Genomic DNA, 24730 nt, shown 5'->3' with positions numbered 1-24730 from the left:
TAAAAATGCTGAATGGGGCTGTGTCCCTTCAGTCTTGTTTCGAAAACAAAGCTCATGCATAGAAAGAGGGAAATCAAGATGCTTGTTCTGAAAATCAACACTGATGTTGACACTGCTGAGCGCTCTGTTGTCAGAATGATATGGATAATATGCAGCAGGGGGTGTTCTGACACTTTTCCCCCCAATCCATATTTATTCTAACTTGAGACAAGAGTTTTATTTGAAATGCAGTGAAGGAAAAGTAAAATGCAACAGGAAGTTGAAGATTTTACAAAAACAATGCCACCAGACTGCACGCCGAAAAAAAAAGCCTCAGCTGGGTCTCGAAAGCAGGACAAAATACAAGATGGCATTTTTAAACATATGGTTTGAATTTATGACTGCATTTTCATTGCAGGCGTATTTGTAAGACTACTGCTTGTGGGTGGGAGATGATTCTCTCAAATGAAGGGGAAGGGCTGAACAAATCGCTTTTGGCTCGACTCAAGAGGAGGAGTGCATCTGTATTTTCTGCTCCAGAAGTTTCACCCGCCGCTAACCTGTTCGAAACAAGAGTCCTCTGAAGTTGACGGCTCGCCGGTCATCAGCCCGCCGCGCGCCAGATTAAAAATGTGAATCATAGCCGCACCGCAGCTAGAATTTAGAGCTAAGTGTGCACACTCGTGTGACCAACTGTCCTTTTGGATAAGCTGTCAGGCTGTGATCTGACACTCAGGAAGCAGCGTTTCCTCTTTGGGCAAACCTAAAACTGTGCTCGAGACGCGAGCGCCGCTCGTGTGCATTTGAGCAATCCTTAAAATTCAGCCCCATGTTCCGAAGGTGCTACAGTAGATTCCTTTAAAGTTCAAAAAAGAAAAGAAAGAGCGAGAATAAGAGAATTCTCCTGAAAGCGCAAGTTCTCGTGGGCGACCCGTGCCAAAGTCTCAGAAGTGACGTGCGGATTCGGTCCTTTCGCTTAGCGTTCCCTGGTTTGCTTTCTAGAACCGCAAGCTTTTGAAGCCTCCCTTAAGAAACGGCAACATCCCGATGAAACGGAATTAATGAGACAACACTTGAAATCTGCATCAAAAAGTATTTCCGGTTAATTCATCACAGAAGTGGAAGATGGCTAAACAACGCTCCCCTGGGCCGTGGTGAATCACTTTGGAAAAGCCACAAGAATAAGCAGACTTCAAAAAAAAAAAAACCTGATCTGTTTAATTTATGCTGAGCTGTTTGACATTTGTCAAGAAAGAAAAAAAAAGTAGGTAATGGAATTGGCTCAAGGTTAAGGGAGACATGACGTTCAACGAACTTGTCTTTGACGAATGATTGGCCCAGCTCGTCTGTCATGATTCCAACAGGAGACCACAATAAAATAAACTGGTTTACGTTACGAGCTCCTCATAAAATGCTGATACACCTGAGCAGATGGGCTACGCTGTGAAAACGCCAATGGGACTGGAGATATTGTTTAAAATACAAAAGTCAGGCCAACGCCTGGAGGTAACAGTTGTTCTCAAAAGGAATGAAAAACAGACAAAGGGACTGATGCCTCTGCTAGGATTTGGAGTAATAAAGACTCATTATCTGCCCAAGTTCTCAAAATTAAGCCACAAAGTTCAGATCCCAGCAGACTAAACACTGTGCAATAAAACGTTTGGTCAAGAATATTTCCCACAAGCAAAAGGAAATGTGGCTGTCAAAGCGACGTCAAAGTCATTAACCAGATCATTTATGTTCCGACTCCGGCGTGAAGTCATTAACTGCAGTGAAACGTACACAATAAAATACACCTCATGAACAGTTGAAAGGCAAAAAGAAGAAGTAATAAAAGCTCAGCGAGGTTCTCCGTAGCCGTGGATCAGCTGATATATTGTGCTTTTTATGGAGAATCACATGTCGTAGTGACAGAAGCACTCAGCGGATGCAGCTGAAGTGCTACTTATTTATTAAATTGAACCCAGCGTTGTGGACAACGAATGTCTCCGATTGGACCAACGTCCTGAAATAAATATTTATGTTGTTCGGGAGAAGTATATCTGGTTTCCCTCCTAGATTGGATACCTCCGCAACACAACCGTGGATTAGGGATTGGCATTTTAAGCAAAAACTTGTAGGTAATTATTTGATTTTTGTTTGAATATTAGACCCAAATCCATGGATTGATGAATGGACAGTAGCCTAATTATCGCTTCTTTTGTTGTTCCATTACCCTCTAAAACAAACATGATCCTTTTCTACGAGGGGGAATACTTGCTGGGGTTTCCTTTTCTTCAGCCATCATACACAGCTGACTGACAGCTCGTATCAACCTGAGTAAATGTTTCTGACAACTTACTAAAAGCAATTTAAAACGCACAAGCAGTAGGATAGACTTTAGGATGGACTTTTTAAAACTGAGCCATACCTCTCAACTGGAAACCATCTTATATTCAATCTCCAAAGTCTTTTTTTAGCATTTTATAACGATTGCCTAGAAACATTTATATATTATAGAGAAAAAAAAAAACAGTCTTTATCTGCACCCAAGGAGGTTTGTTAACCAAAGAGGAAAATGAAGAGGGTTTTCAGTGCCACACAGAGAACATAACAACCACCAGCGAACTAAAAACCAGTGAAGAAAATAAGATTTTAGCAGATGGTATAATTTTCCCAGTAGTGTTTGTTTTTTTGGTTACTATTACCGTATTGTGTTCATTTTTTCCTCTGCAGCAACTCGTGTACACAAATTCAAACCAAAACTGTCTGTTTCTGCAGCTCGACAGTGACTGCAATAAAGTGTATTTCTGATACTGCTGCAAGAGACTCAAAGGAGAGACTTTTTTTTTTTTCACCCCTTACTTTAACAAAGCCACTGGGGCCAATATCTGTGCCGGTAAATGGCGAGACAAAAGTTTAGCCGCGACAGAAATAGATGCAGAATGAGCGCCGACAGCATAAGAGGTCTCACCGAGTGCTCATTAGTACTACTTGGTCAACACATGAAGTATTAAAAGTGCACCGGCTGTGCACCCCACCGGTCCTCTGCAGCCGTGACGTGGCAGCTGCTTCTCTTTCAACTAATGAGTCATCCGTGGTTGTGTTCAGTGAACCCTGCGAGAAGTTTCTCCGGGATTTTTTGATTTTCCTTTCCCCCGAAATTTGTGGTCTCGGCTGATGTGAGAATGGAGAGAAAGCCATTAGCATGACAGCTAAATGCTTTCGCCTCTCGTGCGGCTGCAACACACACACACACGACTGGCTGGTTTGAAGGCATGCGACGCCACACTACGCTTTAGAGTAACCTGCTAAAAAAAAAAAAAAAGAAATCATCCGTCAGTCAGCATCAGCAACCTTCAGCAACCTTCAGCAACCTTCAGGCAGCCGCAGACCTTCGGGTCCACTAATGGATACAAAATGGGCTAAATGTGCTCGCAGTGAGATACAGCACAAGCATTAAAAATAATAATCCACCACTGTAGAAATGTTGCTGGAAAATGTAAGAAATTGGCTACAAAGCTGAGCGAGTTGAACCAGGAGATCCCCAGAAAAATCTGATTTAGTCCCATCACTCTATGGTTCAGGCACTCGAACACAGCACAGAGGGAATATGTGTGAATGTGATTATTTGTCTCACATTTCACACCATCCTTTTATCCGCTATCAATATTCCACAGGTTGTGGAAAGCTTCTCACAGACTGCGGGCTGAAACATCTCCTCTTGTTTGCCTTCGACCGGGCGGCTTGATGAGCTTGTTTCTTCATAACATGCGTTACGCATGTTTATGCATTTCTAAGATGTTTGTGAGAACTGCAAAAACGACCAAACAAGCAGGAAATTAGGTGTCTGTCACTGCAGACAAAAGCAGGACAATGACACGAGCGAAACCAATGATGGATAGAACCTTACTGGCAGATGATGTTTCCGCCTCCGTCTCTGTACGCGTTCTGCTCTGTTACCAAAATATCTCATGAAGTGGCAGAAAACGATCACTGAATGCACCTCTACAACTAAAAATAGACAGATTAATTGGCTAATATTGGCCACTTTTTTAAAAGAATGGAAATCGTCCATGCCTGTAGATACTTAAACAACCATCAAGTAGGAAAACGAAGATGCAGTAGCAGCTGCTACAACCAGCTTACTGTAGCCCACGGTTTAGTTGGTTTAAGCAAAAATTCTCTGTTATATAGTATTTTTAGGTGTACAAGTTCTTCTAAGGGTTGTGAATGAAATGTTTAGTTAGGGTAAGCAATTGCTGTCAAAAAAAAATAAATATTAAAAAAAAAACAATAATAATCTGTGTCGTAAACTGCCAATCAGCTGCCCTGATTTCTAAACATCAGTATCCATCAGCCTTTATCCACAACGGAATAACTTTTGGAGTTAATCCATTTCAAAATGGCTGCCACAACCAATTGACCTAAAAAAAAAAAAGACACAAATGGCAACAACACAGATATTACCCTAAGGTCTGCTGTGGTAGTAGCTGAGACTGATCCCTGACTGTTAACGTATAGAACCAACCCAATTCAAGATGGCCGCCAAAGAACAAAAGCCTGAGAACAAAGTTAAGTATCAGAGCTTTGTTTACTCTTCTTTTACTGAGGAATCAGATTAATTTACTGTCCTTGTATAAAAAACTAAATCTGATAATCCAACCTCCTGCTGCCAAAACATCAATGCTACATTTAACCACTTCATCAGAAACAATTCCTTCTACAGGGACATAAAGATTCATCAGTGGCCTGTTCTGATAGTGTGTCAAAACCAAGGCTCGTGGGCCAGATCCGGCCCTTGGCAATATTTTATCTGCCCCCCCCCCAAAAGATAACATCGAAGTATTACTGTGACAGATCGAGCCTGCGTCTCATTATGCTTTAAAATCAGAGCCTATTAAGTTGAGGCCGTTACTCTGAAGCCAAGAAAATGACGTTTTAATTTCTCAGCGACTTATTTTTGACATGGAAAGAGCAACGGGACCGATCGAACTCGTGTTGACTTGCAGCCATAAAAACGACATCGAGTCGGAGAAACAGCGAGTCCACTTTAACGTTTATCGCCCTTTTTTCTGGAGTTTCTTCTTGTTTCAAAGTTAAACGTTCATTAGCTGTGTGGTTGGGTTTTAGCTGTTTTAATGGAGAAAAAAGGATGTCTTTTTAAGTTCAACCTCTATTTCTTTGTTAATTAAAGTTTGTTTCTTCTAAATTCTATATATTATGTAACTGGGAAAGGGTATTTGATATTTCTATATGAATTATTTGACATATTGCATCAAAAATCAAGGTTAATTTGTGTGTTTTTTTTCTATAAATATCGATGGACTTTGGCCCTTGGATAAAAGAGTAAGTTTTGAGTAAAAGAGTAAGGTTTGACCCCCCCCCCCCCCCTTGTTTTAGTGCAACAGTGTAAAGTTAGCCGTCCTTAGAAGCATCACAGACACGCATTTAGTGTGGATTTTTCCAACAGGGGGGCAGCGGGAGCGAACCGGGACGGTCTGCGTCGGTTTCGGTCCGAGTTTCAAAACACGTCCGAGGAAGTGGCGACAGACGACAAAAACCGCAACATTGTTTCTCCCCCCGGTGCGTAAAGGGCACGGGGCGCACCGACAACAAAGTAGCTGTTTGTAACCAAAACGACTTTGTAGCAGAGGCCCTTAAAAAAAACGAAAAAAAAAAAACCACAACACAGGAAACAGGCGCGCCTCTGACAATTCCCAATCCAGTCTCAGCTCCTCACAAAAGAGTCACACAGTCCTTGTTTTTGCTTTCCGTGCCAACTTAGCGGGCAAACGTCCCACGCTCCTGTGGTTTGCATTCCTCCGTTTCAGGCAAAATAACAAAAAAAAAAACGGAGGAACTAAGCCCAAAGCCCTGTCGGAACCAGGTCGAGTTTCTTATCTGAAATTTCTCCCCTAACTTGTGCACTCTGAGAGCTAGCTTAGCGATGGAGCATGAGAGTTTCTCTACTCACCAACTCCATACTTTTCCTTCTTAGAGGGCACCCAGCGAGACATGTCTCAGAGTCCAAGCGTCCTCCTGTTGTCGGGGTTCCTGTTCGTTAAGGCGCCGAGCCAGACTTTCCTTTTTATTTTTTTAAATATTAATTAAAGCCTGGACTTTTTTCTCAGTTTTCTCCGAGCTTTAGGGAGCTGCTCCGAGCAGCCATTTTCCACCAGTGACAGGACGCTCCGCAAGGGGGAGGAAGGGAACACAAAACTTTTTTTTTTTTTCCCCTGAAGGCGTTCAAGCTGCAGGCATCCTGCTCGACTGGCTCTGCTGTTACAACTGAGCCATGCCAGGAAGCTTTAAAGGCTAAAAAGGAGCAGAGCACCAGCTAAAAGTAGCCAGGAAGTAGCTGAAAGCTGTGCAATGCTGACCAAAAGCCAGAAAGAGCACAAAGCTAAAAGTTAAAAAGTGGTCAAAAGTAGCAAAACACAACCTAAAACTAGTGAAAATGTAGCTAGAAGCTAAGTGTAATAATAAGGCTGGCTAAAAGTAGCCAAAGGCTAACTAAAAGTGGAAAAACAGCTAATTAAAACTACCAAAAGGCTATTTTAAAGTAGCAAAGGGAAGCAAGAAACTAAAAGTAGCAAAAGGGTAGCTAAAACTATCAAAATGATATTTAAAAGTGGCAAAATGCTGTCTAAAAGTAGCTAAAGGTTAGCTAAAAGTAACAAAGGGTAGCTAAAACTAAGTAGCTAAAGGGAAGTAAAAAACTAAAAGTAGCTAAAGGGTAGCTAAAACTATCAAAATACTATTTAAAAGTGGCAAAATGCTGTCTAAAAGTAGCAAAGGGTAGCTAAAAAGAAAGTAGCCAAAGGCTATCTAAGGTAGCAAAGGAAAGCTTAAAACTAAAAGTAGCAAAAGGCAAGCAAAAAGTGAAAAAAAAAAACATCTAACTAAAACTCTGAAAATGCTATTTAAAAGTGGCAAAAAGCTATCTAAAAGTAGCAAAGGGCAGTAAAAGTTGCAAAGAGTGGCAAAAAACTAAAAGCAACAAAATGCTAGTGAAAAGGTAAAAGTAGCAAAATAATAGCTACAAGTTAAAAGCAGCAAAAGGTTAGCTGAAGGCTAAAAGTATCAAAGGGTGGTTCTTACCAAAGTTGGTGTCGGGGCCCACTGTGGGTCATAAAACAACAAGTAAGGGTCTTGATAGGATTTATAAAAATCAAATAAAATTTAATAGATTACTAATAGGATATATTACTCCCATAATTGTAAGAAAAAAAGTAATTTGATAGAAATATTTCCTACTTCTTTAGGTTGTAATTATATGTTTAAGTTGTCTTCTGGAAGCACTGATGTATGTCAAGATTTCAGCAAATAACTTTTTTAAATCACTTAATTTTATGGGCCAAATTGTTTGATCTTTGGTATTTTCCATATGAACTATTAAAAAGCTTCTTGGCTAAGTTTCTTTTTTGTTATTTGTAGACACGACACTGGGTCATCCTTTGAATTATGGGCTTTTTAATGCCTCAGTGAATCATATGACAGAATTAAGAGGTTTAACAAACAAAACATATTCACAGCCAGTGTCCCAAAAGAACTTTGAAAGACCTTCAGAAAGTCTGATGTAAATTTGATTTCAGACCACTTTAAAAGATTACTTGAAAGTCTATGACGCAAAACATCAATGCTCACCACAGAAAACACTAATTTACATGAAGATTGTTCCTCTGATTGGCCCAACCACAGATTTTGAATTAATGTGGTTTGTGTCCATTTCCTTCCTTTTTTCCCCAGAGTGAAATAATGAAGCTATAGGAACCTATCTGAGCAGTAACTTTAATCCTTTTCAATGTGTTTAACTTTATTTACAAACATTCCCCCATAGAAATCCATTGAGATCTGTTCAAATCCTTCAAAAAACATTGATTATTTTAAAATCTACGTTAGCATACTTGCTCTGTTTTTGTCTTCTTTTGCTACTTTTAGTTTTTAGCTTCCAGTCTTTTACTTTTAGCTTAAATTCTGTTACTTTTAGCGAGCCTTTTGCCACTTTTAGCTCCTAGTAGCTACCATTTTGCTTGTTTTATCTAGACTTTTATTACTTTTAGCTGTTCTGTTTATCAGCTGCTCACCTGGTACGTCTTCATTCGTCTTGTTTGCACATTTGATGTTTTATAGCAGTCTGAGTTTATGACTCCGTGGTGCCTTTTAGTGTCCACCTCCTTCACCTGCCATGTTGGAGTTTTCCCAGCAGAGGGGGTTGCTTTAAACAAACAAACAAAAACAGGCAGCATCTTGTAAACAAAAATAAGTTCGGCAACAGCAGCCCTACGCCTACGATTAGGAGTTTTTAAAAGTTTGTTTTGAAGTTATTTGCAGGCAGAAAGATTTGATTTACTGCAGTATATTTCCTGTTCAGTCTGCTTGTAGCTTCTGTGGTACACTTTAAAAAACATTTTCGTTATTGCTGTGTCATCTCTGCCTTTAAAAGACATATTTATTTATTTATTGCTGCCCATGTGTGTGCCTGTGTGTTTGTTTGTCTGTTGTGTTAGTAAAATATCCAATGAAGCACTGGTTTTATTGAAACAATCAGAAATACGATCGATTAGAGGTGGCTGCAACAGCTAAGCAGCTTTAGGAAACACAGAACTGGTTATAACCCAGAGAGTTTTACAGGTTTTGAGCTGGAGCTTGGTGTGGTGGTAGCTGAGAGTCATTCCCGACTTATACTCCAAGTGCTAACTGATTGTGGAATATCTGTTTCTAAAACTTTACCATTGGAGTCAGTTCTGGCTGTCTGTTAGCAAAATATCTCATGAACCCCATTATGGATTGTCATGAAACTTTCAGAAAGTAATCACTGGATGTACATCTACAACTCATTATCTTTTGGAATCAACCCGATTCAAGATGGCCGCCACAGCCAACTGAATGTTGAAAACACAAAAATGGCGATAACTCAGCCAATTTTACAGCTGTTGAGCTAAAAGTTGGTGTGGTGGTAGCTGAGAGTCACTCACAACACATACTCTGAGCGCTAACACATCTCACATCTCGCATTAGATTGCACGTAATTAAATTTACATGGCTCGACCAAAACAGCTATAACTTTGTCGTTTCCTCGTGATAAGATGATCTTAGTTTAAAACTCTGTCATGATAGGTGGCGCGCGATATGCATTCCTTTAAGGAGTGCTAGGGTTTTATTTAGAAAATGGTATTCCCCTACGTTACATCAAAAATATACAATACGTTCGTTGTAAGCAAGAGGCAACTTTATTTAACTGTCTTTAAATAAAATCTGAGACAACAAAAAAAAAAAAGAAGCTTGAGGCTAATTCGTCCATCTTGTAATGAACTCCTCCATCGTGGGACATCATGTGGGTCACAGTTACTTATCCTAGAGGACACTGGCCCATTTCAAGACGGTCTTGCTGCAGTCACACGGCTCGCAGAGGGGCTCGAGGACACCGAGGCTTATCAACAACAAGCAACCACGAGATCAGAGGCAGGAGAAGGAACAGAAGGGAATTCAGCAGAGAGGATTTCAAAACATGGAAAAGTGAGTCATGGAGAAGATGGATAATCTGCTCATTAGTGTTCCGGCTCTATTAGCAGGGAATGTCTCTTTTAGGCATCAAACAGAAGTAGTGTTTGCTGTGATTAAAGGCTGAATACTGCGTTTAACTAAGGACCTTTTTACATTAAAAAACATGCACGAACAAGTGCTTGTTTTATTTTCCAGCTTGCCCAGCCCCTTAGACGTTCTCTCTCTTCCCCTCTTGTAATGGAAGATCAGCTGTTGTCCTCAGTAACTCTTTTGTTTGCCAAAGCATCCCTCACATTGCTACATGCCTGATTGGAGACGGTACCCACCAGCACCTACTTTATACCAAGACAGAGACTGTTTACATCCTGGAAAGAGTTGGAGTCGAATGAAGAAAAAGGGATGGGTTGTTACTAACCAGTAAGTATCAGCAGCGCAATCGAATAAAAGCAGGAAAATGTGCTGGATCTTATGAACTATAACACTTCTGAACTAATTTTCATCCCAGATCGTCGAGAAAGATGACCTCCATCATGTATCTCATGTCCTCCCAATGATTTATTGATTGCTTCATGATGATGTGACCAATTAATCAAGATGATTATTGTTAATATTTCCAATATAAAGGGGTGAAACAAAACTTGAAGACCTGGAGGATGGCTTTCCGCCGGCCAGCTGCCCAACGAAGGAGAGTTCCAGCCTGGAGGAGGTCAGGAGGCGAGATCTGCTGGGAAGAGGAGCCTTTGCCTCAGGTCTCCCACCCATCAGCTCGTCCCCAGAGCGCCATCGAGGAAGGCCAGCTGGACACCTGGCTGGAGTACCTGCAGGGCAAAGCCAGACCCCTGATTCGTAACCCATCTTTTACGGATCTCGACAAGGAGCCTGCCCGGAGACGGTCGAGCCACCCGTCCTTCAGCACGGGCTCGTCTTCGTGTGGGAGTTCAAGCGTCTGCGAGAGCCCACCAAGCAGCCAGGACTCCCTCCGGACCGGGTTCCTGCCCCCTGCAGAGCGCAGAGGAAGCTGGGAGAAAGCTCATATCATGAGGCCCCCGAAGAAGGAGCAAGCTCAGCTCAGTTATCTGGCTCCAGTCAAGATTGGGTGGCTGCCAATTCAGAGGAGAGTGATGATGGCGGCAAACGCCTGCAGCCAAAAGGGTTCGGATAATTCCGCTGGACAAGTAAGAAACCTCTATGTATTTAGTGAGTTCTGGAGGACAGAAAAGGTCTTCAGAGTTACAAAGAGTTACAGCTTTTGAGTGTTTGGAAAGCTTCGCAGTCTTTGAGTTGATTTATCTTGTAACTGACCTCCCTTCAGGTTGTGGGATTCTGACTCTTACATATCAGTGAGGCAGCAAGAGCTCTGCAGCTCTAAAGTTGAGAGTTGTGCGGCGAAGAAGATGTTGCAAAAGGGTAGTAAAAAAAAAAAAAAAGTACACAGTGCCAGACAAAGCCACTTGTAGTCGGGTGTCGGTTACCAAGGGAGAAGGCAGAGCTCCAGCATCTTTAGAAAACAGCCTACTCCGCAGGATCTTTGTGCATTCTCACAAGCTTTACGACTAATTTAGAGCTGCAAAAGCAGAGATTGAGCTTTGTGCCCTGAGAGGATGCAAGACAATGTACAAAAACAATTCAGTGGAATTATAGTGTTACAAAGTTATCTGATAATATGACTCAGCAATCAATATGCTGCTGTGATGCACTGATGGTTTGGCTGAAAGGATGCACAAACCACATATCTGCACTTACCCTACGATTTCTTATTCAACATAAATACCAGGTCATATATTCCTAAAAATATCTTTCAAGAATATCAAAAGTTAGAGAAATGAATGCTGAGTGGGGAAGGATTTAGCTGAAATTCGCTTGAAGAAGCAGAAGTCATATTAGCAGAACCAATGTCGAAAATGGGCAGAACACAGGCTAAATTGAGTCAAACAGAACAATGTTTTGAATGACCAGAAGAGATCTCAATGTATTTCTGTGGGTTTTTTTTTTAAAGGAAAGTAAAATATTCTGAAAAGTATAAAAGTTACAAAATCCAAAACTCATAGCAGACAATTCCCAGTCAAGCTAAACATTTTGATATATGAATGGTAAAAAAACATGAACAAAGTATGCAGGAGTAGTTTGTTTGGGGAAAAAAAACATACAGAAGAAACTCTAAGCAGAAAAACAATAATGTGAATGCTGACTCAGCATCCCCACTTTATGAGAAGTTGCCAAATTACTCCTTTAATTGCATCAGAATCTGACCTTTTCGACCAGAAAGGTAATATAAACTTAGGCGAGCGCACTTTTTCTAAAGCAATTTTTTTTTTTTTACCTTTCCAGGTGAAACTGAGGGAACCCATCACTCCAACGTTTAAAAGAAACGAGGAAACATCCCAGGTTCAGGGTATGTGTACAGTTTACTGTATCATGGTTTTCTTTACCTGACTTTAACTAACGTGATCATGCATCTGTGACTTTTATAATCCATAAAACCAAACTTAAATTAAAGGCCTAGCATTCCTGGAGGGAATGCATATCACCCCTCCACCCGTCATTCCATAGTTTTAGACTAAGATCACCTGATGCTGAGAATTGATAGAGTTGAGGCCATTTTGAAATATTGTGAGACATCACGCTCAGAGCATGCATTGTGAATGACTCTCAGCTACAATCACACCAAAGTTTAGATCAATATGTGTCAAATTGACTGAAATAGAGCCATTTTTGTGTTTTCAAAGGTCAGTTGGCTGTGACTTCCATCTTGAATCGAGTTTATTTCAAAGCTTAACCAGTTGTGAGATAAATCCAATGATTATTTCCCAAAAGGTTCATTGAAATCTGTCCAGTGGTTTGTGGGATATTTTGCTAACAGACAGACACGTGAGGACGCAGACGCAGGCTAAAACATTATCATCTGCCGTTGCCTTTCAGCTGCTGGTGATAAACATTAAACACATTTGTTTTGCAGCAGAAATTGCCCAAAACGCTTCAGTTTCAGCTGATGTTTAAATCTCGATCAGTTCCGTAACAACTGCCAGCCCAGAATATCTGCAGGCCCTGGACCTGACGGACAGAAAACAAGAACTTATTTCAGGGTCGACTTGTCAGACATTTTACCCCGCTTCTAATCAGCTGCTTCCAGCAGTGTTGTCCCTGTCCTCTTACACACTGACTGATTGCCTGATCATATTAAACAACACTGCCCCCCACAAAAAAGAAAAGTAAAGAAAAAAACCTACAAAAAACTCCATTTCATGTACTCTGGTTCTGACTGCTGTGACATGGGTTTCTGGCAGCGCCTGGGTGAAATAAATTGACACTATTAGGCTTGAAAAGCTGACATAAAAAAGGAGGCAGGATGGGGATGGAAGCAAGTGGCAGAACGATAAGTGGAGATGCAGACTGATTGGAGAGGGAGTCTTGTTAATCTTTGAACACGGCGGCGCTGCACTCTCTGGGTTTGATCTGAAACTTGATCCTTCAACCTTGTCCTTGTTTGTACATAGATTATCCTGACAGGACTCAGGCTGCTTACGGAACCCAAAGCCATCCGTCTATACAGCACCGAGAACATACACGCTGCTGATTAAAGGCTACATGCACACTGTATTTTGTCTAAGACTGTATAACATCACGGCTTAAGTCAAACTTTTAAAATATGCAAAGACACGATGCTGCAGTCAGCTATAATAATCAGCGGTCGCTGCTTTTAATGCCAGAGTTTTGAACTAAGATCATCTTATGTTGAGAAATGGCAAAGATGTGACCATTTGTGCATTGTAACATCTCATGATCTCGTCGTATGTGTTCAGGTTGAGTCTCAGCTACTACCACACCAAATTTAGCTCAATATCTGTAAAATGAACAAAGTTCTGTTTGTGGAGGCGAAGGTCAGTTCGCTGTGGTGACCATCTCGAATGGAATGGACTCTAAAAGTTCATCATTAACCAATTATTACTTTCTGAGAGTTTCATTGAAACCCATCCAATAAGTTAACACGTATTTTGCTGACAGACAGACAGAGGTGACTGTGAGTACTTAAAGGCAAAGTCTGAAAGGAAGATCTTGCATCAGTCTCAACTTCTCCCACATCAAATTTCCTTTTTCCGTCAGTGTGAGTAAAATCGACTGGATTTTCGCCATTTTGCTGTATTTTAAAGTCAGTTAGCTGTGGTGGCCATCTTAAATTGGGTTGGCTCCAAACATGAATCAGATGTAGATGTACATCCAGTGATTACTTTATGAAAGCTTCATTCAAATCTGTCCAGTAGTTGATGAGACATTTTGGTAACAAACAGATATGCACATAAATGTGGACAAAACCAGAATTGTCTGCCTTCACCTTTTGATGATAGTTGATCTCTTTTGAGCTAATTAAATAGCCCATACCTAAAAACAATAATATCGTGACAGTTCTGGTGCACAAATAGCTGAAATAGAACAAACTGTAAAAATGCTACCCTTGAAAATGACAAAAATCTGTGTTCAGATTCCTTTTTCTGCTTTTTCACTTTTGAAAATAAATGAAATTCAACCTTGATCTGTATCATTAGGAACTGAGCGGTTGTTTTATTTTTTTTTTTGCAGCTTGCAAATCCCCTTTTTTTAAGTTTTATTTCCAGTTTCTTGCTGACAAGCCTTACAGAAGAAGCTTTAATCAAACTCAAGGTCTCGTTGAAGACAGTTACTTATTCCCGCCTTCAAAAAAAGCCACTTTTAGCAAGCATGAAATGGCCTGATGTTAATGAGAATATGATGAGAAACCGGATCCTGCGCGTCAAGGTTCTGCGTGTTTTTGGCAGGGTGGCTAATTTCCATCATGTTTACATGTACTTAAAAAGGGATGGGAAGCATAAGAGGAACTTGTTAAAAAACGTAGTGATGGCAGCAGGTGAAAGAAAGCAAAAGAAAAGGGAAAGTTATTCATATGTTCAAATGTTTTTTTTCCAGCTGTAATCATGCTTGCAAAGTGGTGCGAATTTCAGCTTATTTCTCATCTTTTCCCCTTAAAACGGAAAACACCACCGATTAACCCCGCACAGCAATCACGGGTCATCCCAAAGTGAGAGCCTGTCGCCATGGTAACAGCAGCAGGTGGAAACACAGCCAGGCGTGCAGACAGGGAGGGGGTGCAGGAGAGGATCAGTCACCAATCAAGCTTCATGAAGAAGCAGACAAGTGACTCCGGGGTGGTGCTTGACTCACTTTTTTTTTTTTTTTTGAGCTAATCTCAATTATTGACAGTGTCAACAGTTTCCGAGCGTGACCGGAGGTGCGTGTTTGTTAAAGAGCGGGAGAGTGAGAGAGAGAGAGAGGACGTGTTTTGTGAGAAACGCACCTGTTTTGCCTTGAAACACAGACGCAGCGGCGGGGAGAGGTCACACCGGCCCGAGTTCCTTGGGCGTGAAGATGTGGTGGACACCTGATCGAGGCTCCGCTGTCAGTAAGGAGGTAATTTAAAAACTGACTTTTTACTCCGAGTTTAGCAGAGGTACATTAGGCTGATCTGAGAGGGGTTTGGTATTTCATTCAAAACATTCAAAAGTACCTTCAGTGCTTGTCTGAATGATTTGGGGAAATTATGGGAAAGAAAAAGGCCCTCATAATGGAGTTTAACTTCTCTTTGAACAAGTCAGAAACTTTAACTACGATTCATTTAGTTTAGCTTCCAGCTGTTTGTTTACATCTGGACTCTTTGTTTGAGAAGTCTCATAAATAAATTAACGTTTGAAGCTTTGAAAGACTTATTTATAATGGAGCGGTTCAAGAAATAATGGATGCAAAATGTTTTTTTAGGAAACAAAATTATAATTTCTACTACTTATAAACAACTTGAATGGATGTGTGTATGTTTTTAAATCTATCTATCTATCTATCTATCTATCTATCTATCTATCTATCTATCTATCTATCTATCTATCTATCTATCTATCTATCTATCTATCTATCTATCTATCTATCTATCTATCTATCTATCTATCTATCTATCTATCTATCTATCTATCTATCTATCTATCTATCTATAAAATGGACTCAGTTGTAGCTGTTTTTGTCATATTGTAGAATGGCTGTGGAGGCCATCCAAAAGTTGACTCCAACGGTTAATTGGTTGTAGGATTACATTCAATCGGGACTTTCTGCAAGCCTCATGGAAATTTGTCTGGTGGTCCAGAAACCGTAAAATATAAAAGTTGTACATGGTGACGGTAAAACCGATGTATGACGCAGCTGTCAACAAGGGAAGCAGAGTCTACTCACCATGTTTTGAGTAAATAAATTAGATTGTGTAAACCAGATTTTTTTATTGGTTGAGTTTGCTGCTCATGTTGATTAGCCAATCACAATTCTGAGAATCTGTGTCAGATCTGATGTGAAGTTCAACTACGTGTGTTTCTTGAGGCTGTTTTTAAGAGTCAAACAAGCGTCAGAGGTCATCCCTACGCAGCCTTGTAGCCCTTGCATATGAAGAGAAGCATGAGCCTCCATGAGTGGGATCAGTGCATGAGGTAAACCATGTTTAGGGACATCTAATCTGTGTACAGGGTGTAACGCGCCACTTGTAGCCATTAAGTCTGGTACAAAGTCCTGCTCAGGAGCAGCTGTTGCTGTGGAGGTTCGCGATCACTTCTCAGAGAAGCTGAGGGTCAGAAGTAGAATTTGCAGTCCACAAAAGCCACATTTTTGCATTTCCTTTTGGATCCTGGCCTGCTTGTTGTAATAAAAGAGGTTTTTTTTTTTACTTAAACCTGACCTCACCCCTCCAGGGCTTCCTGACTGACTGGCATCATGAATATTTCCATAACACTTCCACCTTCCACACACTGATGGCTCCGAAGTGCCATCAGGCGCACAAACTTCACAATTTAACAGTTTCTCGTGCTCCACTTCTCCGAGTTTAATGAAAATCTGCCTGGTAGGGTTTGCGGAAACAGACCACGGCAATGTAATTATATAAATGCCATATTTGTAAAAGGGAAGTGAAACTTGTGCCGGAGCTGAAAATAGACTCACAGACCATTTGATGGCATGTGCTGTATCACTCATATAGTTTATGCAACATCTGCATATCGCCCAATAACGTTCATGCCAGAGTTTTAAACTAAGACCATCTGATGTTGAGAAATATTATAGCAGTTTGAGTCAAATTTTGAAAATAACATTAAAATCTCATACTATATTGTGATTTTCCACGTGTACAGCTAATAATTAGTCACTGACAGTTTCGTTTAAATTTGTTAAGTGGTTCATGACATATTTTGCTAACAGACAAACAGGGTTGAGTCCAACAGTTGATGCCAAGGTTTTAAGCTAAAATGTCACAGAGTGTGTTTGATTCAAAGTACGTATTGAGGACGATGCTCAGCTATTACAACACCAATTTTAGTTAAATATCTGTAAAATTAACAAAGCTATAGCCATTTTTAAGTTTGGTCAGATTGCTGTGCTGTATCAGCCATCTTGAATCAGGTTCCAAAAGACAATCAGCTGTAGATGTCAACCCAGTGACCATTTTCTGACTATTTCATTAAAACTGTTCAATGTTTCATAAGGTACAGACAAATGAACGCACACTGACAGATAAAAACATCATCGCGCCGCTTTGCCGTCGGCGGCAGCAATAATTAAGGACCGAGAAGGCGCTGTGTGTAATATCATAAACCCACCGACATTTAGGACCTGGCTGTATCTGTGTTTTTATCCGCTGTTATATAAACAACCATCAGAATCCTCTGGCTCGGGGACCAGGATCTTTGCTTTTTTTTTTTTTTTTTTTGCAGCTCAGTTTCTATTAGGGAAAGAGTCTCATTGTTATTCTGGGAGGGATAAGTCACGCTGTGTGCTGGCTCTGCCTGCTGCTGCCTCCATTGCTATCGGGGCAGTCACTGTGTCGAGCAAGGGGGGACGAGTCAGCTGACACCAAAGCAAACACGCGGGCCCCGCAGAAAGACCAGACGGCTAACCTGGAGTTGAAACGCAGTAATAGAGCGATGTCACACTGTTGATGCCTGGTGTCGTTTCAAATTAGGGTATGCTTCAGAATATGGATTTGCTGCTTTAAAGGAATGCGCAAAAACAGATGTACGGCATCTGTTTCGCTTTGTTGAGTCCTGACAAAACGTTTGCATCAACAGGAAGATGTGATGCACAATTTAAAAGGGGGGGGGGGGGAAGAAAGGTTATGAACAATTAATTTCTTGATGTCATACATATCTCTTTGAATGGCTTCAGTTTGGAAAAATTAAGTTTAATTCTGACCAGACTGACAAGCTAACTGTTATGTAGCAATTTTCAGGCTTATAAAAGAACGTTTTCCTCAAAGGTCCAAAAGAACACTAGATTAGCTAAAATTTGGTATAAGGAGTTGTTTATAAAACTGAAATATGGTATGAAATAGGCCCTTGTTTGGCAGCTCATTAGCTTAGCCTGGAGGAAGAGTTCTGCCCTTTTCTTCATACATCAGGTATTAACTACTGGTGACTATTTCACAGAACTATCCCTTTCGTGGTTCTTATCACATTTCATTTATTTTTCACCCCTATGCTTTAGGTGCCAGATAAACTGAGATTTCCTGTTGAGGACGGGGGCAGGCGTGTTGGCTGGGAGGCTCTGAGGGCGGGCTGGAAGGCCAACAGGGGGCCAGCTTTCCCCGGAGGCCATAAATCCAACGAGCTCACCACAGAAACCGGCTCAGACCCCAACAAGGCACCGCCGCCGATAAAAACAACAAGGACAGAGCCCCCCGAGCGCTCACCTCTGCATCGTACGGCGTCTGCTGATCCCAGCGGCCAACGCACTCTGCTGCAAGGGACAAGTGCCGCAGACACACACAAGTCACACACGCCTTTGCAGAGAACAAGCGGTGTTCAGCCGATGAAAGCAACAGCTTTCTATGGACCAAGCAGTAGTTTGGAGTCTTCTCAAGCGAATTCGACTCTGACCACCTACATACCTCAGAACAAAGCTGGCATCTCCTCCATCACCATCACCTCTAGAAAAGTGAGCAGATCAGCCAGTTTGCCTGGGTCCAACTCATCCAGCAATTCTCCTTCTCCCCCGCTAGACCACCAACCCATGGACCCCAACGCCACACAGGTAAGAGTGCAAAGGAAAGCCATGATAGTCAAGGTGACAGAGAAAAGAGTGATATCGAGCACCGGTTCAAGCACAAGTCGGCCCGGGACACCGCCAGCTAGCCACGCTTTGGACACGGTGGTCCGCAGGAGAAAGGCCACCATCATCAAGGTAACAGAGCATCGGGAAAGCTACCATCCACCCAAGATCGCAACCAGGAATCCAGAGTACAGACACAGCTACACCGAGGGGCTGTACCAGGACAACAGCACGTGGAATCAGAAGAACGGTTCGGAGGAGAATACGGCCCTTCCATATCACCGTCTGAATCCATTCACACCCAACTCAAACACATACGGCAGACACAAATCTACTTTGAATCTTTTCGTGAGCAATCCCCCTGCCACGACCTCCGCTTCCTCTGAGGTTTCCACCAGGGCTGGCAGACAGAGATCGGACAGGCTGCAGAGACCACTGAGCTGCTACGGCAGTTTGACTGGCTGCGCCGAGGCGAGCGCGGAGGATGCTGCACAACCGGCTGCCAGGAAGTGGAGCTTGGGGCTTCCACGGGAGAGCCGTGTCGACCCTGTGAACTTCGACGGCGGTTTCATCAGCCCTGGAAAAGCAGCGAAAGAAGCAGGTCGGCCTGCGGCGGACGCCCTCAACGACAAGGAGAGAGGGCCTCCGTCAGCGGCCGGAATGAGGAGAGCATCCCCCAGTCTGACGCTCATCCAGGCCCCGGGTAAGCCTCTCCTTCCCACTTTGACAGAATTCTTGTCAACAAACGAGCTCCATCCTTCTCTGATCTCTGTTTTCAAAGGATTGCAACGTCTAAATATACTCTGCCTTTGTGCCGCTTGTGCCTTCTAGCTTGATGTTATTACGCACCATCGTTGGATCTATATGGTCCTGCAGCTTTGAAACGTTATCAGCGAGCGTCATAACTCCTTTATTTGGTGCAGAAAGTGCAGTTTCACGCCTCTGTGCCAGATATGTGCGCCAATAACAAGCGAAGTGCTGATCAATCTCACCTTACATAAAAATAGGTGTAACTGAGTCAGTTTAATGGATATTTAGGTAAAATTTGATATAGTAGTAGCTGAGAGTCAGCCACAACAGAAACTCTGAGCACTAACTGATCTTGTGATGCAGAGTGAGATTATTTTCAGTGTTTGACCAAAGCGGCTCATCAAAAAATGAACTTAGTCTAAAACTCTGGCATGAAAGGTAAATCTTAATAATGACAGTTTTTTTTTTTTTTTGTCTTTATGGAATTTGAATTCAGTTCTGTCTCTTGCTGTCAGGCACCTGGTGTTTCAGCAGCTCCCAGCCGGCAGCAGCAGGGTGACGAGGTTATGAATGGAGAGGGATATTTTCGAGCCCTCAGCTGGCGCACGTGCCTCGCTGCAGTGACGGCACCGACGCGGCGCCAACACAGCCCCTCAGAACTGTTCCAGCTCCGTGTGCCCACACTCGAGATGTTTTATTGATGGCTTGATCCTTTTTGTGAGCCGGTTCTCTGCTGGCTGGTGAAGCAGGGGGAAAAAAAAAAAGGTGATCTTTAGAGACTAAAATGAGAACATGTGAGAGGTTTGTACTGTAGCTGCTGGGAAGGATGTGAATGTGCTCGTTTGAATTCGTGCGAGGCAGATCTGAGGTCTGTCGGACTGAGATTAAACAGAATCGAAAGTGGTCGTGTGGGACCATTTTTTAAGCAGAATCTGAAGAGATTTAAACACAAATGTAGGTTAAAACATAAATGTTGTTTCAAAAAAGGCAGGTAAAAAGTGTTAGTGGTGGTATAGTTTCTGATTTTTACTTTTATGTTTTGTATTCCTGACGTTTAGTCATTTCATTCTGGTGTTTATGGTCCTTTTATGCAGCTTTACAGTCAAACAGCAATAAATAATAATAATAATAAAGTTTTATTCCTTACAGGCCAATGTTTTAAACAAAGATCTCTTAGTGCTCAGAGTATGTGATGAGGATGACTCTCAGCTACTTCTGCACCAAATCATATCTCAATATCTGTAAAACTGACCGAATTGTCATCATTTATGTGTTGATTAAGGTTCAATAGCTATGACGGCCATCTTAAATTGAGAAGACTCCAAAAGCCAATCAGTTGAGGATGTATATTTATTGATTACTTTCTGCAAGTTTCAGTAAAATCTGTCCATTGGTTCATGAGATATTTTGCTAACAGACAAACAGAGTTGACACCAACAGTTAATGCCGACATCTTAGGCAAAATAATTCATGCCGTCTATTGGCATTTGGAGGATTTTCTCTTAGCTGCCATCACAGCAGATTTTAACAGGATATCCCTTCTTTGTTGTGACTCAGTTCGACAGCCCTTATAATGTTCAGTCACCCAAATGCTGTTTGATCGCTTTAAATATCCAAAATGATCTCATGTTTGAAAAGTATTTAGCTGAATAAGAGTAAATTAATTTTCTGCTGAGCAAGTGTGTCTCTTCATTTATTATCTCCTGTCTCTGCGTGAAAATTATTAATTACTCTCTAATCACATTCATTAAGAGTGTCATCAATTAATTATAAGGCCAGAGGCGTTTGATCCAGTCAGCCACAGACTGAAGTGGGGCTCCCAAACTGTGGCGGAACCAGGCCTGTTTGTGCCGAGCGGCCAAATGAAAGCTCGCTCACATCAAAGCCCTCCTGCGTTTCAGATCCCCATCAGTCTCAAGAGGAAGTGCTTGCCCTCAATGCGGCGGCGATCATAGCAAATATCAAACTCCAGAGACAACTCAGCAAGAAGAAAACGCCGAGCAGCGACCCCGGGAAGGACGCCGCGGCATCGCCCCGGGGACATGCTGGTATTATCACACACCTCTGTTGTTCGAAATGAGCAGAAAATATTTACGCTGGTAATTCCTCGCCTCATAAATGATTCATCCTTATTACGGAGATTTGTTGCCGCTTCAGTAATTTGTTTTTAGCGCTCCGTCTTGGATCGGATCTGTAAAGTTTAAGAGAATTCCTGCAGCTAAAACAAGCGGATATGTCACTGCAGGCCCGGGGGAGCCGGCATGTGAAGCCACACGGAGTGTAAAATGAAACGCAAAAACATATATATATTTTTTTGTCCTTCTTGGTAGTGATGGATGAGAGGAAATGCATAAAGTCCAGTTGTGAGCAAAGCAAAGCCCACCGTCAGAAACAGCCCGGTGCTGAATTTGTTTCTCTTGGGCTGGACCCTGAAAGGTCACCTGAAACTGTTTCTCTTCAGGTGAGTTCAAAGTTAATCAAACAAAAGAGCTAAAACATTTGGATTTTACTCTTTATTCTGTTGGAATATATACAGTCAGTAAAAAGTATAAAAGCTGTGACTCTTTAAAGTCGAGATCCCCACATGGCAGCCCTGGATCTGGACCCTAAAGATGTCTGATCAGGACCTTTTCAGCAATTTAGAGTCATTTATTTCAAGCAGTGCAGCTTTTCCCCCACATTTATGATGATTTATTTTAGGCTGCAGAGGTGTCCTCACATTTACAACTATTCGTTCTCGGTGGTGCAGCTTTTCTAGCATTTGTGGTCATTTAGTTTGGGCGGAGCAGCTTTTCCCACGTTTACGGAAACTCATCTGAGGTGGCGCAGCTTTTTTAGCCTTTATGGTGATTCCCACGTTTGGCTTCGGGTTTTCCCTCTGCTTCTGTCTGCAGAGAGCTGCTGCCAGCCCACGGAGGGGCACAGGCCTGAAAAACCAATATGGTGAGAGAAGAAAACTAGCTTTGCTGTCTCTAAATGAGAGGATGTGTACGTATACGGTGTATTCTGGATCTTTGCTTGAGAGAAAGTTCTTTAAGTGGACCTCAGTGAACTTTAATTCTGTAACTCTTCTTGCTGTGGTTATCTGAGTATTCAGCTAAGGAAAAAGTTACAGTTCCTTTCATAAACCTTGAAAAGGTAAAGCTGACTCCTTTTTTAAAACTAAAAAGTAGAAAAAAGTTGGGAAGCCTCTTAACACTGAAGTTAAGAAAAAAAGAGTAAAAGAGAAAAACAGTACGTGTGTTGTCTGTAACGTTTCAAGAAGTGCTCAGGTTTAAATGCTTCATCAAAAAAAGAAAAAAGTGTTTCTGGTTTGTTTCTTTTGCAGGAAGCCCTGCAGACGTCCAGACCGGACTTCATCAGCCGCTCCCGGAGCAGAGTGCGAGAGCTGGAACGGAGGTGTCAGGAGAGGAGGGACAGGAGGGAGAGGAGGTCGGGTTCGGGGGATGGACAGCCAGGCGGCGCTCTCAGGCCGAGGAAGGCCCGCGGCACAAAGTCCACCTCTGTGAATGGTAACGCTCCAGCAGCCACTCTGCCGCCCATTGTCCCCCGTGCAGCTGCGGTGGCCGTTTGCCACATCACTAATCACAAATCTGCAGATTCAGAGCAAAGAGCAAAGAGCGTGGCTCTCACCCAGTCTCCTTTTTTTTTTATCACGACTCATAAAGACTCCCAGCGGCTGATTAGTAGCTCTATAATTCTACCTTTTTTTTGGTTTTTGATTCACAAAAGATAACTGCAAAAACACAAAGCCCTCTCTTTGGGTCTGCTCATCAAAGGTCCAACCTGGAGCCACTGAGGGAGGCCAGAAACTGCAGCAAAAAGTAAATTAAAGTCAATGAAACAACTCCCCAAAACACGTCCAATTAAACACCTAGAATTCCTTGTAGGAATGCATGTCACCCATTGCCTTTCATGACACAGTTTTAAACTAAAAGCATCTCATGCTGAGAAGGGATGGAGTGACGGCCATTTTGGACAAACCTTGAAAATGAGCTCTAACCAGATGTATTAGTGCTCTGGGTGTGGGTTGAGGGGGACTCTCAGCCACTGCCACGCCAAATTCTACCTCAGTATCTGTAAAACTGACTGAGTTGTAGCCATTTTTGTGTTGGCTAGTGTCCACAAGCATTGGTGGCCATCTTGAATTGACTTTATTTGGCCCCAAATGTTAATGAGCTGTAGAGGAACGTCCACAGAATGTTCTGGGAGTTTCATTCAAGTCCGTATATCATGTACATCATTGCCTCGTGTGCAGAGGGTACAAAAATATGATTATCAGAAGTGTCAGCTTACTCCTAATGTTCTGGGCTTTACAGTAAATAATAAAGAAGTTGAGGATAATTAGGAACATTTTATAGGCCTCTCTGCCCTCTTCTGGCCATGACAGAAAGACACAGCAGCGGTTCTACAAGATCTGTGAGAGACTCACACCGGATCTTCACATGAATAAACGGTTCAGAGAAGTTTTTACAAGACAGGATGCCCCCCCCCCACCTAGAAAAAGATAAGAGAAGCAGATTTTATGAGCTGATTTTAAGTAATCTCCATCAGATTATCTCATCGTTCTCCTGGAGTCAGGAAAAGCGGAAGTGACTGACAGTCACACTTTAGTGCGATTAACTTGAATATCATTCTGTGTGTGTGTGTGTGTGTGTGTGTGTGTACACGCCTCTGCTTCCAGGTAACCTTTCCAAACCCACAGACGGAGGCGTTTCTCAGAAAGGAATGCAGCCCAGATCCAGGAAGTGAGCCGTGTCTCAGTCAGCGTCTGCGGACGTCTCTTCCCTCGTGGCCTTTGCCTGCGAGGACGGAGACGACTCCAACCTCAGTCCGCCGCTCCAGTTCAGGACTCTCTGCTCCGAATTAAACCGTTTCCTTCTCTCTTGCTTCCGTGACTCATCCCTTTGCAATCTCGCTCGATCCACAGTAAATATTGATTATGAGGAGATTCCAGGCTGAGGTGGGGATTCACACCTGATGATGAAAAGTGAAACTGTTTTTTATTAGACTGTAAACAACTTGATTTTTGTCTGGCAAATATTTTGTTTTCATGATTAAAAACTAGTTTTCAGTTCGTCTTCTGTAAATAGAAAACCTCAGCTATGTGTATAATTTTCCATCTAGGACATAATTTATTAAAGTGCTAAACGAAGGCTGCTTAACATTTAGATTGAGGTGTTTTCTGTTTGTTTGGCACTTAGACAAACTGCACTGTTACCTTTTTAAACCGCCTACTCAAGTAATAACTGTAAAAGTACATAAAATCAGAATTTTGTTCAAGCACACTTGCAGATGTGAGGCCTGGCATTTCTGGAAAGGAATGCATATCTTTCACAGCAATGATTTAGCTGATGTTGAGAAAATGATTGTTTTTGTAGCCATTTTAGTCAAACCTTCTGGTGTGATCTGG

At 42.1% G+C, this 24730-nt stretch overlaps 2 protein-coding genes across 7 annotated transcripts in view; one reads left to right on the top strand and one right to left on the bottom strand.

The window, feature by feature from the left end:
* The window catches only part of dock1 (dedicator of cytokinesis 1), a 194476-nt gene extending 188317 nt beyond the window's left edge, over positions 1-6159 (bottom strand). For both annotated transcript variants that reach the window (XM_037981021.1, XM_017437189.3), the window contains exon 1: positions 5936-6159. In XM_037981021.1, coding sequence (XP_037836949.1) covers positions 5936-5978 — 43 coding nt within the window. In that variant the 5' untranslated portion in view covers positions 5979-6159. The remainder of the gene's footprint in view (positions 1-5935) is intronic.
* Positions 6160-9399: 3240 nt separating this feature from the next.
* Positions 9400-24488, top strand: lg17h10orf90 (linkage group 17 C10orf90 homolog). 5 transcript variants are annotated; one of them, XM_025010008.2, is made up of 10 exons: positions 9400-9885; positions 10093-10643; positions 11797-11860; positions 14816-14907; positions 18004-19270; positions 21219-21365; positions 21648-21778; positions 22212-22260; positions 22646-22829; positions 24002-24488. In XM_025010008.2, exons 2-10 carry the CDS (start codon positions 10122-10124, stop codon positions 24003-24005), a joined length of 2460 nt encoding a protein of 819 aa, XP_024865776.1. In that variant the 5' UTR covers positions 9400-9885; positions 10093-10121; the 3' UTR covers positions 24006-24488. The 5 variants fall into 5 exon arrangements, with proteins under 5 accessions (XP_024865776.1, XP_024865780.1, XP_024865779.1 ...); XM_017434682.3 differs by lacking the exon at positions 22212-22260 and having other exon boundaries at positions 9402-9885; XM_025010011.2 differs by lacking the exons at positions 21648-21778; positions 22212-22260 and having other exon boundaries at positions 9401-9885.
* Positions 24489-24730: the final 242 nt, after the last annotated feature.

The sequence above is a fragment of the Kryptolebias marmoratus genome, linkage group LG17 (genome assembly GCF_001649575.2).
Source record: "Kryptolebias marmoratus isolate JLee-2015 linkage group LG17, ASM164957v2, whole genome shotgun sequence".
Lineage (NCBI taxonomy): Eukaryota > Metazoa > Chordata > Actinopteri > Cyprinodontiformes > Rivulidae > Kryptolebias > Kryptolebias marmoratus.
The sequence above is the reverse complement of the archived record's forward strand: the minus strand, read 5'-3'. Positions and strand labels throughout refer to the sequence as shown.

Bases quoted from the DNA above. Each gene is read 5' to 3' on its own strand.
- lg17h10orf90 (XM_017434682.3), top strand. From the start codon at position 10,122: ATGGCTTTCCGCCGGCCAGCTGCCCAACGAAGGAGAGTTCCAGCCTGG. The intron at 14,908-18,003 runs GTAATTTAAAAA...CCTATGCTTTAG, and splicing joins GCTCCGCTGTCAGTAAGGAG to GTGCCAGATAAACTGAGATT. The intron at 22,830-24,001 runs GTAACGCTCCAG...CTCTGCTTCCAG, and splicing joins AAAGTCCACCTCTGTGAATG to GTAACCTTTCCAAACCCACA.